Source organism: Erinaceus europaeus, chromosome 21 (genome assembly GCF_950295315.1).
Source record: "Erinaceus europaeus chromosome 21, mEriEur2.1, whole genome shotgun sequence".
Taxonomy (NCBI): Eukaryota; Metazoa; Chordata; class Mammalia; order Eulipotyphla; family Erinaceidae; genus Erinaceus; species Erinaceus europaeus.
Genome location: NC_080182.1, coordinates 2,959,973 through 2,972,638, shown reverse-complemented (window position 1 = coordinate 2,972,638; position 12,666 = coordinate 2,959,973). Strand labels below are relative to the sequence as shown.

The 12,666-nt window shown below is 64.1% G+C and overlaps 1 protein-coding gene across 1 annotated transcript in view; it reads right to left on the bottom strand.

The window, feature by feature from the left end:
* The window catches only part of PLXNA1 (plexin A1), a 32,176-nt gene extending 29,048 nt beyond the window's left edge, over window positions 1-3,128 (bottom strand). The window contains exon 1 of the mRNA XM_060180276.1: window positions 2,305-3,128. Coding sequence (XP_060036259.1) covers window positions 2,305-2,994 — 690 coding nt within the window. The 5' untranslated portion in view covers window positions 2,995-3,128. The remainder of the gene's footprint in view (window positions 1-2,304) is intronic.
* Window positions 3,129-12,666: the final 9,538 nt, after the last annotated feature.

The window sequence follows — 12,666 nt, the reverse complement described above, 5'->3', positions numbered from 1 at the left end:
TCACGCAAGGCCCTGGGTTCAAGCCCCTTGGTCCCCTCCTGAGAAGCTAAGCTTTACGTGCAGCTCTTGTGAGGCAGTGCTACAGGTGTCTGTCTATCTCTCCTTCCCTCTAGATCTCTCTGTCTCTATCTGATTAATATATAATTTTTTTTTTAAGGAGGGAAGAAAGCTGCCTGGGGGAAGGATGGGGGGCAGCCAACCTGGGGTCCAGGTCAGGCCCCAGTGGGGGCGCCACAGTGGGGAGCCCAGGGTGGGGGACCAGCCACCGCTGGTCTCCCCAGGGAGAGAGAGCTGAGCGAGAAATCTGGGGGTCGCCCATAAAAGGCAAAGGGAGGGGCTGGCTGTGCAGAGGAGACTGGAGACCCAGGAGATGGGGATCTGCAAAGGGGGCAGGAGGAGGCAGGTTCCAGGTGAGCTCCCCCTGCAGCAGGCTGGGATGTGGGGTGCAGGGGGGCAAGGGGCAGTGGAGAAGGCGCAGGGGAGGAGAGCAGGAGGCTGACCCCGTGACCCAGCGTGGCCCCAGAACAGGGACCATGAGGAAGAGGAAATGAGGGGGTAGGTGAGGGAAAGAAGGGCACAGTGCCTGGGGGAAGGAGGATGCAGAGCAGTGTGGCCTCAGCACTCCCCCTGCACCTCCACCCTGACCACCAGCTGCTGTTCCACCCGGGAGAGAGACACAGCACCTAGAATGGCCAAGAGTGCTTGGAAGATGGACACACTGGCTGGGAACGGGGGCCATGGGGTGGCAGGGCCATTCCTCACAGGACCCCCCAAGGCACACAGTGGCAGGGGACCCATGCCACCCCACACCTGCCCTGAAGACAGCCTGACATCACCCCAATGTAGATGAGGAGGCCTGCTCCACGAGGCACCCCACACTGAGGCCCCGTGACACGCTGACCCCATCACTGTGGACCACTAAGAAGTCCCCTGTGTCTTGTGTACAAACACACCGGTGCTGCACGAGTGAGCAGACCGGTTCCCGTCTCCTGGGGCCTGCAGCACACAGACCCAAGGCCTGGGACCCTATAGGTGGGACCCCTCCCTCATAGGCCCTAATCTAGATCCCACTCCTAGGGGCTTGTACTAGATGCTAATCCTAGAAGCCCACACTAGATCACAGACCGGGGGGAGAGCAGCAGGTCCTAGACGTGAGGTCACACTAGGCGACTGGCTCCCAAGCGGCATCTGAAGCCAGCCACCGGGGCCCAGAGACCACTGCAGCTAGTACCAAGAGGCTACGGTGTCTCTGGCTACCAAGCACCCAGCAGGCGGCTGCCCCGGCCTCTCCAACCTCAGGGCTGGTGTTGTCAGCTCCCGCTGCCCAAGGACAGAGAGGCCCAGAGGGCAGGCGCATGGGCAGGCACCCACGGCAAGGGTGAGCACAGCCTCCCCAGGGGAGACTGGAGCGAGGTCACATCTGAGCTGCTGGAGCCAGCCCTGCCTCTTGCTGGCTGTGTGACCTTGGGCGAGCCGGTTCAGCCCGCACCTCAGCGGCCTCAGCTACAGGTGGAGACGAGACCCGGGTGGGCGTCCCTCCCCATGTCCAGTGGGGCCTGTGGGCAAGTGGGCAGGGTCCCCTCACCCCACGTTCTAAAGGAGGACAGTGGCACAAGCTCCGGGGAGTAGTAGCACAGAGCAACGAGAGGCAGGTCCCAGGAACGAGCCCAGGGCCGTGTGGGTGCGGTACAGCCAGGCCCAGGCCGCTTTAAGAGACGTCTTCGGGGGAGTCGGGCTTAAGCGCACATGGCACGAAGCGCAGGGACCGGTGTAAGGATCCCGGTTTGAGCCCCCGGCTCCCCACCTGCAGGGGAGTCGCTTCACGGGCGGTGAAGCAGGTCTGCAGGTGTCTGTCTTTCTCTCCCCCTCTCTGTCTTCCCCTCCTCTCTCCATTTCTCTCTGTCCTAGCCAACAACAATGACATCAATAACAACAACAATAACTGCATTAAAACAACAAGGGCAACAAAAGGAAATAAATAAATACATAAATATTTTTTTAAAAGAGAGACGTCTTCGTAAGTCTACACCCGTTTCTTGTCCCACTACTCTCACTCACCTGCTGTCTATCCTGTATCTACTTCTAACCCCCTATATCAGCATGTAGACCAGGAGCAAGCTTGGAAAAGGAGAGAGAGAGAGAGACACACCACGGCTCGACTCCACCATCCGGACGGAGTGCCCTGTCCACGGCGCCAGGGATCAGTGCCGGGGCCTGAAGCAGGACATGGCATGTGCTCCACCCTGAGCCGCCCCCAGGCCCCGGCGCCCTCATCCTCGGTCGGGGCTCATCCTCTCCACTCACCGAGTTGATGCAGCCCAGCTCCTTGTTGAGCAGCCAGGGCAGCGAGAGCTTGCCCTCCCCGCGGTAGCAGGACTGGATGCGCTCCTTGATCTTCTCCTTGATGGCCCTCAGCGTGAACAGGCACAGCACGGACTCCTTGGGCGGCTTCACGCGGTTCTTCTGGCCCTGGGCGAACACGGTGAACAGCGCGTCCTCGCCCTCGGCCAGGCCCAGCTGGCGGGCCAGCGCGCGGCCGGGCCGGCTCAGGTAGGCGTCCTGCACCAGGCGGTACTCCACGCCCGCCTGCTGGCAGCCGATGGGGAACTCCACGTACGAGTAGAACTTGGGGTCGTCCACGCACAGCCGCACGATCTTGGAGGTGAAGAAGTGCTCGCCGGCCGCGTCGGGCGAGGTCAGCTGCGTGTCCAGCTGCAGCGTGAGGTAGTACACGAACTGCTCGCTGCGGAAGCTGTACACGTAGTAGATGTCGAAGGCCGGGAACTTGGACAGCGTGTCCGACGGGATCTTGAGCTGCGAGGACACAAACTCATCCTGGTACACGAAGCCGAACATGTCGGCGTCCTCCTCGTTGGCCATGAGGCGGCGGCTGGACAGGGTGGGGAAGTACTCGGACTTGCCGTCGATGGGCGTGCCCACGAAGAGCTTGGCCTGGCCCTGGCCCGGCGGCCCGGCGATGAGCACGCCGGCCATGCTGCCCGCCTCGCGCACGCTCGACAGGTAGTGCTCCTTGCGGTGGTGCGGCTCGCCCAGCTTGAAGAGGTCGTCCAGCCGCAGGAACTGGCAGATGCCCTGGGAGGCGCTGCCGCAGGCCAGCAGGCGGTTGGCGGCGTAGTCCAGCAGCAGCAGCTTGTTGACGTTGTCCGTGCTGCCCAGCCCGTGAGGGCACGACTGCACGCTGGGCGGCGGGTAGCACTTCTCGTTGTCCTCCACCGGGCCCGTCACGTGGGCGCGCAGCAGCGTCAGGTTGCCCGAGAGCTTGTAGATGCGGTTCACGGCGCCCAGGTACACCTCGCCCGTCTGCTCGTGCACCACCAGGTGGGTGAGGCCCCAGTCGCTGGCCGCGAAGGTGCGGAAGGCGGGCACCGGGCCCCCGCCCGCCCGGGGTGGCCCTGCCAAAGCCCGTGCGGCTCCCAGCAGCAGCAGCAGAGGCAGCAGCAGTGGCGGCGGGGACAGTGCCCGGAGGCCGAGGCCGAGGCCGAGGCCGAGGCGCGGCAGCAGCAGCGGCAGCAGCATGGCGAGCTGGGGCCTGGGGCTCGGGCGCTCGGATCCTGCAGGGGCGAGCCTCACGGGGCCGAGAGCCTCAGCCCTGCGGGGAGAAGAGGCGGGAGAGGGGGCGTGAGAATGGGCGCCTCATAAACCAGCCCTCTGAGGGCTCTCTGTGCGCTCTGCCGGTCCTGGAACATTCCACGCTCTGCCTCTAGGGGTGACCCAACCCAGTGGTGCACAGCCTCCTGGTCTGGGGCCCGGCGAGCCGCCAGGACTGCCAAGGCTCTGCTTGGGAGGAGCGCGGGACCCCCGCCTGGCCACTGGGGGTGCTCTATCCACACCCAAGCCTACTGGCAGGAGAATGGGACGCAGGAACAGACAGGGAGAGACAAGGTTCCGGGTCTAGAAGGACCCAGGTGACTCGCCAACCTGGGAGCCTTCATCTCCTGACTCAGGCTTTGTTCCCAGTTGAATAAGCAGCTCTCTGCCTGAGGCTCTGGGTCACGTGCTCCCATGGGTGCTGGGCAGCCCTGCTCCTGGGGACACGCAGGCCACGGCCACCTGCCGTGAGGTGAGCATAGGCCTCGCTCCTGGCTGACCTGGAGCCCTGCCATCTGGAGACTGATCCAGAAGCCAAGGTGTGTGCTCCTCCCTCCACCAGCCGAGGTTACCCGCCCACAAACTCTGGCCACAGCACCCCCTAGGCTCACCTGCTCCACTCCAGCTCCCTCACTACTCTTCCTACGAACCCAAAAGCTGAGCCCAGCAAACAGGGGGGCCTTCCAAGGGGGCTCATCCCCCAACCCCCAGGGCCTGGCAGCGGGACGAGAGAGGTCCGACTAGACTGTCACTCGGGAGACACATGGCCCCCAAAGGGGCTGCTCTTCCCAGCCTGTTTCCCTGCCTGTAAAATGGGCATGGGAAGAGCCCTTCTCCTGGAGGAAGGGGAGAGTACCCCCCCACCCCCAGCTAGTGGCTGTTCCCTAGCCACAGCCACCTCATGGGGATCAATGGCCCCACTTCATGGGAGGAGGGGGACACTGAAACCCACGGGATAGACACCTTGGGCCAAGTCCAGGCTGGGTGCTGGCCACAGGCAATCAGACCACTAGACAAGACCTTCCAGCCCCTGTGCCCTGACCAGGGTCTCTGGGCTTGTTCCCCCCTACCCCCGCAGAGATGCTCCCCACGCCCCCTCCAGGCTGCCCTCTGGTGGAGTCTTCAGCACAAGCTATTACTCTTCCCACTACAACGGGGAGTTGGGAGCAGGCCTGGCTCTGTGCTCTGCCACTGCAGCCTCAAAGGCCAGCTCAGGAAGAGCTCACTCAACAAGCACATGCGAATGAACGAGTGAGTGGATGAATGAATGAATGAACGAGTAAATGAGTGAGCGGAGCAGCCTCCACTCTCCTGGGCAGCGCATGCCCACACCCGCTGCTGGGGAAGGGGGGGGGGGGGGGGAGAGCGGGAGGGACCTGAGCCAGGACCCCACAGTGGGAGCTCCCACCTGCCTCTCCCCAGACTCTGCCCAGACGTCGCCCGGGGAGCTGCAGGCAGGCGAGGAGTTTTCCCATCTCGGGGAGCCCCGGGGAGCAGGCCAAGTGGGAAAGCAGGCTTGGGAGCCGTGGCAGAGGCCCGCCGGGCCGCTGAGTGTGTGTGGACTCCAAAGAAAACATGGATCACTCACCGGTTATGAGTTCAAAGCAGGCCTGCAATTACCAGGGGCTGGGCACTCCCTCCCCGGGGTAATTACATGTGTCTTAATGCAATTAAGGGCCCACTTTCCACAGTCAATGGGGGACCATCCCAACTCTGGCCAGGGAGGCTGCCAGCTGGGAAAAGAAGGTGGTCTGTACCCACTGAGGGAGCTTCCCACCCACCATCTCCAGGGCTAGGCAAGGCTCAGAGGCCTCTCCTATCTGAGTGACCAGAAGCTGGAGGCTGATAGACCCAAGGTCACCCAGCCAGTCCTGGCAGCTTAGGAGAATCCCACACTCCCAGAGCTGGCAAACCTGCTGCTCCCTCCGCCTACAGTGCCCAGGAGAAAGTGCTCTCAGGCCTGAAGAAGCACTGCCAGCTGCTGGCAGAAGTGGTCACTGAGCTCTGGGGACGGGGCCTGGGGCCTGCCCACCTGTTCTGGGAGGGTCACGGGGAGCAGGGGGTGGGGGGCATTCTGGGTGCAGAACAGCCAGAGCAAAGGACTGGGCTTGGACCTGCTGGACCGGACAGGGGGTGGCGGGCTGGTCAGAGACCTGCCCAGTGTCGGAGGTCAGCCACAGCCATGGGGGGGGGGGGGTCGGGGGGCAGGCTGGAGGCTCCGCTCTGGGCATGGTGGGTCCTGCCCGCCAGCAGGGCAGAGACAGCAGTATCCTCGCTCCCCGCCAAGCCCAGCTGCAACCACTGCACACACAAACCCCACCACCACCACACACACACACACACACAACCCAGACAGACAAAAGAGTGGCAGAGTCCTCTCCACAGAGAGACACACCTTAGCCCCTGACACTTTGGGGGCACGACAGGTGGGGGGCCTGAGGGTGCTGGGCAGACTCTGCCAGCCTGCCCAGAGGTACCCCACTAGCAACCACAAAGGAAAAGCTGCCCTCGTCACCCTCTGGCCCCAACAGGGGGGACCTACCAGACCCGCTGTAAGGCAAGGGATCGGGGGAGGGGGGGTCACTGGAGGCCCAGTCCTCTGGAAAAGTGCTGAGACTAGGGTGCCCTCCAGACCGGCTGTTCTGGACTCCGGGGTGGGAGCCCTGGTGGGAGGAAGCACACACAGAGACACACACACAGGCACACAGGGCAGTGACCCGGGGCCCGGCGGGCTCAGCAGAGGGCTGCCTGCTTTGTCCCCGGCACCAAGCCCCGCAGACCTCCGCGCCCAGCCCCCCTGGAGCAGAGTCTGGGCAGCCCAGCCCGGGGCAGCACCTGGTCCTCTGGGAGCCGAGCGGGCCTGGGCGAGGGGTGTCGTGGGGCTGCTCCTCCAGGATCCGGGGAGCCCCACCCCCGGTACCGACCCAGAGAGGAAGGAGGGCGCAGCCGCGAGTCTCGGAAGCCCCGGGTCCCGGGCAGAGGCGGGGGTCCGCACCCGGACACACACCCCCTTTCTTTCAAGGGGCGTGGCCCCAGCGCCACCGGAGGAGCCGGGCAGCTCCCGGCGACCAGCGGCTGCCAGCCCTGCCCGGGGCCGCACCTGGGCGCCCGCGGGGCCTCCCTGCCCGGCCCCGCCGCACAGCCCCGCCGCGCAGCCCCGCCGCGCCCCAGGCCCGGGACCGACCGGGAAGCCATCGGACGCCGCCGGGGCCGCGGGGGACCCCGGGGAGGGCCTGCGGGGAGCGGGAGGCCTGAGCACCCGGGCTGCCTCCGGGGCGCCCCCCCTCCCCGGGCCTCGCCGCCGCCGGGTGCGCGGCCCTGCCGGCCGGGCTGAGTGACGCGGCCCCCCTCGGGCTCCCTCCCGGGCCGCAGGGGGCGGCGGCGGCTGCAACTTCCACCGCGGGGGCCCCGGGCGCGCCGCCCCGCACTCCGCCCCGCACTCCGCCCGGCCCCGCGGCCCTGCCCGGCCGCCCTCCCAGGGCCTGCCCGGCGCGCCTGGCGGCCGGGGTCCGAGCCCGGCGTCTGCGCCCGGGGGCCCCCGCAAGGCCCGGCCGCCAGGGCCGCCGCAAACTTTCTCTCCGCCCCGGAGGAGGGGGCAGCGGCCGCCTCCCCCGCCCCGGCCCCGCGCCGCCGCCCGGAGCTGCCCGCCGAGCCCGGCTGGGAGGGAGCCACGGAGAGGCGGCGGCGCGGGGCCTGGAGCCCGGAGCCGGGAGGCCGGAGCGCGGAGCCCGGAGCGCGGAGCCTGCAGCCCGGAGCCTGCAGCCGGGTCCGAGCCCGGCCGGCCGGGCGGGGACGCGACGAGCTCGGCGCCGGGGCCGCGGCCGGACACGCGCGGAGGACGGGCCGGAGCCGCAGGGACCCGCCGAGCCGCAGCGCCTCGCGCCCCGCGCCCCGCGCCCGCGGAAAGTTGCGCCATGTACTCACGGGCTGCCCCGGGGCGCGCCCCGCCGCCGGCCATCGCCGCGCCCCGCCGCCGCCCGCCCCGCCGCGGGGCCGCCCACGCCGCGCTGGCCGCCCAGGCCGAGGCCGCCGCGCCCGGACTCCGCTGCGTGGCCGCGCCGCCGCTGCCCAGCATGAATGGGGCGCCGAGCGCCGCGCGGCTGCGGACCGGCCTCGCTCTGGCCGCCCGCGGAGCCCCGCGCAGCGCGCATGCGCCGCCCGGGGTGGGGGCGGGGCCGGAGGGGCGGGGCCGCCGGCGGCCTCCAGGGGGCGCTCTGCTCCGCGCCGCGGCTCGGCCGGGGCCCACCGCGAGCCTTCAAAGGGCGACGCACCGCCCTCCCTCCGAAAGGCCGGGCTCGGGGACCAGCCCCCCCCCCGGCCACCCGGAGCCCCGACCGGGAGCGCAGCCTCCGTGCGCGGGGGGTCAACTGAGGCCGGAGCAGGGAGCCAGCTCCCGGGACCCTGCAGAGGGGGGCGTGGGCCCGGGCCTCAGCTCACAGGTGGGACAGGCAGCCTGCAGGGCGACAGGAAAGAACCCGCGGGCGCTGAACATCCCAGGAGGGGCGGGGGTCCGAGGGTCCCACGGACGAGGAGCCGCGATTCTCAGGAGCGAGGTGTGCAGAGGGAGCGCGCGGGCCCGGGGAAGCCTGCATGCAGAGAAGCTGGGCGCAGCTGCGGGACGCACCGTCACACCGTCACCCGGCCCCCATCCCGCGGGGCGGGCGCGCATGGCCCCCGCCTCCTGGAAGGCCTCCCTCACGCAGCCGGAGGGCAGAGGCCTCTGCCTTATCCCGGGAGAGCACCCCTGCCCCAGGGCACGGCCGTGAGAGCCAGGCCCTGGGGCAGAGAGGGCCAGGGGCAGGGGTGGGGCTGCCTGGGTGCATAGGGAGAAAGAAAGAGGCATCCCAGGTGGTCGGCGCCCCCAGTTTCCACTCGCGGCAGGACGCCCCCCACCCACCCGCACACACTTGCCCTTCTGGACCCTTGCCATTGGTGGCACAGGCTGGCTTCTCACTGTGGCCGCTGTAAGTAAGTGTGAGCCCCTTGTCTCCCAACTCTGACCTAGGAGCAGTCATCTGCCCTGGGTTCTGCACAGGGTCGTGCTCCATGGTCCAGCTGGGGAAACTGGGGCAGGGGAGACAAAGAGACTTACCCACATTTCCCGACTGAGAACATCTGAACTTCAGTCACTCATCTGTCAGACGGACTACACCTCCACATCTAGCAGCTGCCCAGCTGGGAACTCTAATGCCCTTCTGGACACCCCATTCTTCCATGCCTCCTGTACGCACCCAACCAACCCCCCCCCCCAAGTCCTGTGGGCCGTCCTCAAAAGTTACCCGGTCACACCTCGCTCCCCCCTCTGTCTCCTGCACTTATCTCCTTCCTGTCTGCTCCCCAAGTAGTAACAGCAAAATGTGTTCACACTAGAACTCTGATTACAAGCCCCTCAAGTCTCCTGGGGGGTCCTGGCCTGAGTGCCTTCAGACCAGGCGGAGGCTGCAGGATGTTCAGAGAACAGTTGAGCAGCCTGTGGTGGTGGGCGGGGCAGGGATTGTTCAGGAGTGTCCAGCTGGTTACTGAGCCCTCTCAATTTCGAGGGATGGCAGAGGCTTCAAAAATAAATAAATGCAGGCAGTTATGGTCCATTAGGCTATCTTCAAAATGGGTTTATTTCACACCACTAAAAGTCACAGAAGAGGAAATAAGCAAGATAGACCCGGGGTTTATTTTAGGCAGAGGTGTCCGTAGTCAATTTGTACATTTGATCAAAGCTGCATGTTGCAAATCTAAGAATCAACAAGGAGAAGGTGACAGTCCAGGAAGGAGGTAGGGAGGGGCCCTCAGCTCCCTCTCTCTGCCTTTCTACTCTTTTTTTTTTAAATAAATCTCTTTTAGAATATTTTAATTTTATTTGCTTATTTCAAATAGAGAAATCGAGAGGGAAGGGAAAGGTGGAGAGGGAGAAAGAGACAACTGCAGCACTGCTTCACCACTTGTGAAGCTTCCCCTCTGCAGATAAGGAGCAGCGGCTTGAACCCAGGTCTCTGTGCATAGTAACATGTGTGCTCAGCCAGGTGTGCCACCATCCAGTCCTGTCTTTCTTTCTCTCTATCTTTACTTTTCCTTTTTCTCCTTCTTCTCTTTCTCCTCCTCCCTTTTTTTTTTTTTTTATAGAGGCAAAAAGGCAGAGAGAGTGAAAGAAACTACATCAAAGCTTCCTTCAATGCAGTGGGGACCGGGCTCAAATCTGGCCATACACATGACAAAGCAGCGCACTCTGCCAGTGAGCTAGCTGTCTCAGCAGACACCGAGCCTGCTTTTCATTGGAGAGAAGAGGCAAGTTCTCTGGAGCCCAGGAACACTGTGTGTGTGTGTGTGTGTGCGCGCGTGCGTGTGCGTGTGTGCGCGTGTGCATGTGGCACTGGCCCTGAAGGATAGACAAACAGTGGTGAGGGTGGAGGACAGGCAGAGCCACGCTGAGATTTGCACCCTGGCTGTGGCTCCTGGCTCCTCACCCCACATCACAAGGGGCAGGGGAGCTGACCGGGTGACTCAGCGGGGCTGCCGGCCACTTCCCCTTGGAGCTTCCGCTGTGGGTTTTGCTTCTGTTGACCCCTTGCTGCTCCAGAGGGTGCCGGAGTTTGTCAGCAGTGCAGATGGGTTCCAAGGAACTGTTCTCATGGGGTTGGGGGGGGGGGGGGAACGAACCCAGGACCTCGTGCATGTCAGACCCTGCTGAGCCGCTCCTCCCTCCACTCAACTTCTTCATTCTCTGCTTCCTTCCAAGAGAGGAGAGAAGGAGCTACAGACAGACAGACAGACAGACAGACAGGACACCACGGCACCACCCCAACATCCTTGGAGCTTCCCCAGTGCCACGCATGGCACTTCATGTGGTGTCAGGGTCTCTCACACAGTAAGGCACTCGCTCTGCCAAGTGTGCTATCTCCCCACCTCATGTGGAGGAGTTTCTCTCAGTATCTCCCTCCATGGGCACGGCTTTGGGGGTTGTTTCTGCATTTTGGCGACTCGGAACTTTGCACAGGAGTCGAGCCCAGGAGTAGAGCTCCTTCTCCTGTCCCTGGTGAGGTCCCCCCGCTGTGGGGTGAGAAGGTGGCAGGGGGAACCCAGAGGGCCTGGGGAACCCCCTGTGGGGGCAGTCACTGATCCCCAGCCACCACACTCAGAGCTGGGGTTGCCCTGACTCCTTCCTGCCACTTACTGACATTGACCTTGGAAGGACTTCTCACCTCCTTGGGCCTCGAGACACTCCCTGGTTACCAGCTGCCACTCAGCTGCCCACTCTGTGGCCCGGACAGACCCAAGAGAGAGGGTAAGACACCTCAGATGCTCACTTCCACACGCAGAACACTTGGACCCACAAACACATGCAGCCATGCCAGGGCCAGGCACAGAGCACACACAGCCTGGAGCTTCTGCGTCGATGATGAGCACGTGCTGTGGGTCAGACCTGAACCCTGGGCCACGGGCCTCCTGTTCCTTACCTCCTCCAGCTCCCCTAGAACTCTGCCCGCACCAGCCCAGTGACAGGAGCTTGACTGGGGACAAGTGGCAAGGGGACATACACTGACTGGGTCGGACTGGGCCACAGGCATGACCCTCAGGCCCTGGCACTCTCTCCCCAACTGTGGGCTCCATGGCACTGGCTTAGTTCACAGTCTGCAGCTTCCAGAAGCTTCTTTGCCAACAGGTGAAGCAAAGGTTGGCGTCTCACCAATTCCCGTGGCCAGGGGGTTAGAAACAGAGGGTTTGCGATCAGGGACCTGGAGCTTTCTGGAGTCAGGGGACTGAGCCACAGGGAGGGCTCCACCCTCCCCCCACATAGTCTGGAGGCTCTTCTCACACAAGCAGGACCAGAGCTCAAGCCCCTGAGTGCCCCTGGCCACTCCTACTTCACCCAGAGGGCTCGGATCTCCTACCAGGCAGAGCTTCCGGGTCCCAAGACACCTTTCTGACAAGGCTGTGCTGGTGATCCCACCTTTCACCTTCCATCTCCCAGGGCTCAGAGTCTGAACCCCAACCCCTCCAGGAAGTCTCTTTGACTGCAGCCCACGTCCCACCAGCAAGGCCTCACTGGACTTGCTGTCCCCTCTCTGTGCCAGTCCAGCCCAGTCTGGGCTCAGGTCTGTCACCAGCCCTCCCTGGATCTTGGGGACACGCCAGCTCTGTCTACACTGCTTAGCACAGTAGAGCCAGCAGCCGGGCCCCCCTACCAGATGGTCACACCCCAACGGCATTGGAGAAGCTGGGCACCAGCTTGTCCTGAGGTTGGGGACTCAGTGACACAGGGGGCTGTGTGCTGCTGACAAGGTGAACCCAGGAGTCGGGGTAGGCCAGGGGCACTGCTCCGTGGGGAGCACACACACATTGTCGGGGCGCTTAAGGAGAACCCCTCACCCTGCCATCTCTGGCCTAGTCCAGCTCCCGTGGCACATCACAAGCCCAGAGAACCAGATGGGGTTACTTTTGAGCCTGAGACTCAAGGCCAACGATACTTGAACCCCTCCTCTCAAGGAAAAGCCGTCCCCATCTCTCTCAAGGGTCTGAGTAGGGCTGGCACTCCACAAACCCAACAACTAGACCTTGGGCTTTGGAGGAAACAGCCCAGGTTCTCTATGGTGTGCCTGCCCTCTCCAACCCCTACCTAGTGGGGCAGTGGCCGCTGCCCGCCTGTGCTGAGTCAGAGGAGGCAACAGTGAATGCCAACATTGAAATGTGAGTGAGAAGAGGGCAGTGAAGGCACAGAGGGCGATGCACAAGGACCCAGGTCCAAGCCCTCAGTGCCCACCTGCAACAAAGAAAGCTTCATGGGCAGTGAAGCAGTGCTGCAGGCGTCTCTCTTTCTCCCTCTCCTCTCTCCCCCCATCCCTTTCAATTTCCCTCTGTCTCTATCCAAAAAAGAAAGGAGAAATGGGGGCGCTGGGGTCTCAGTGCAGAGGACAGTAAAGACTGCTGAGCACGGTGAGGATGGACCCTGTGCACTTACTCAGAATACCCAGCCTTATGCCAGAACTCGGGGGTGTGTGTCTCTCTCTCTCTCTCTCTCTCTCTCTCTCAGAATTACCAGACACAGACTTAAGGCAGCCCTCATCA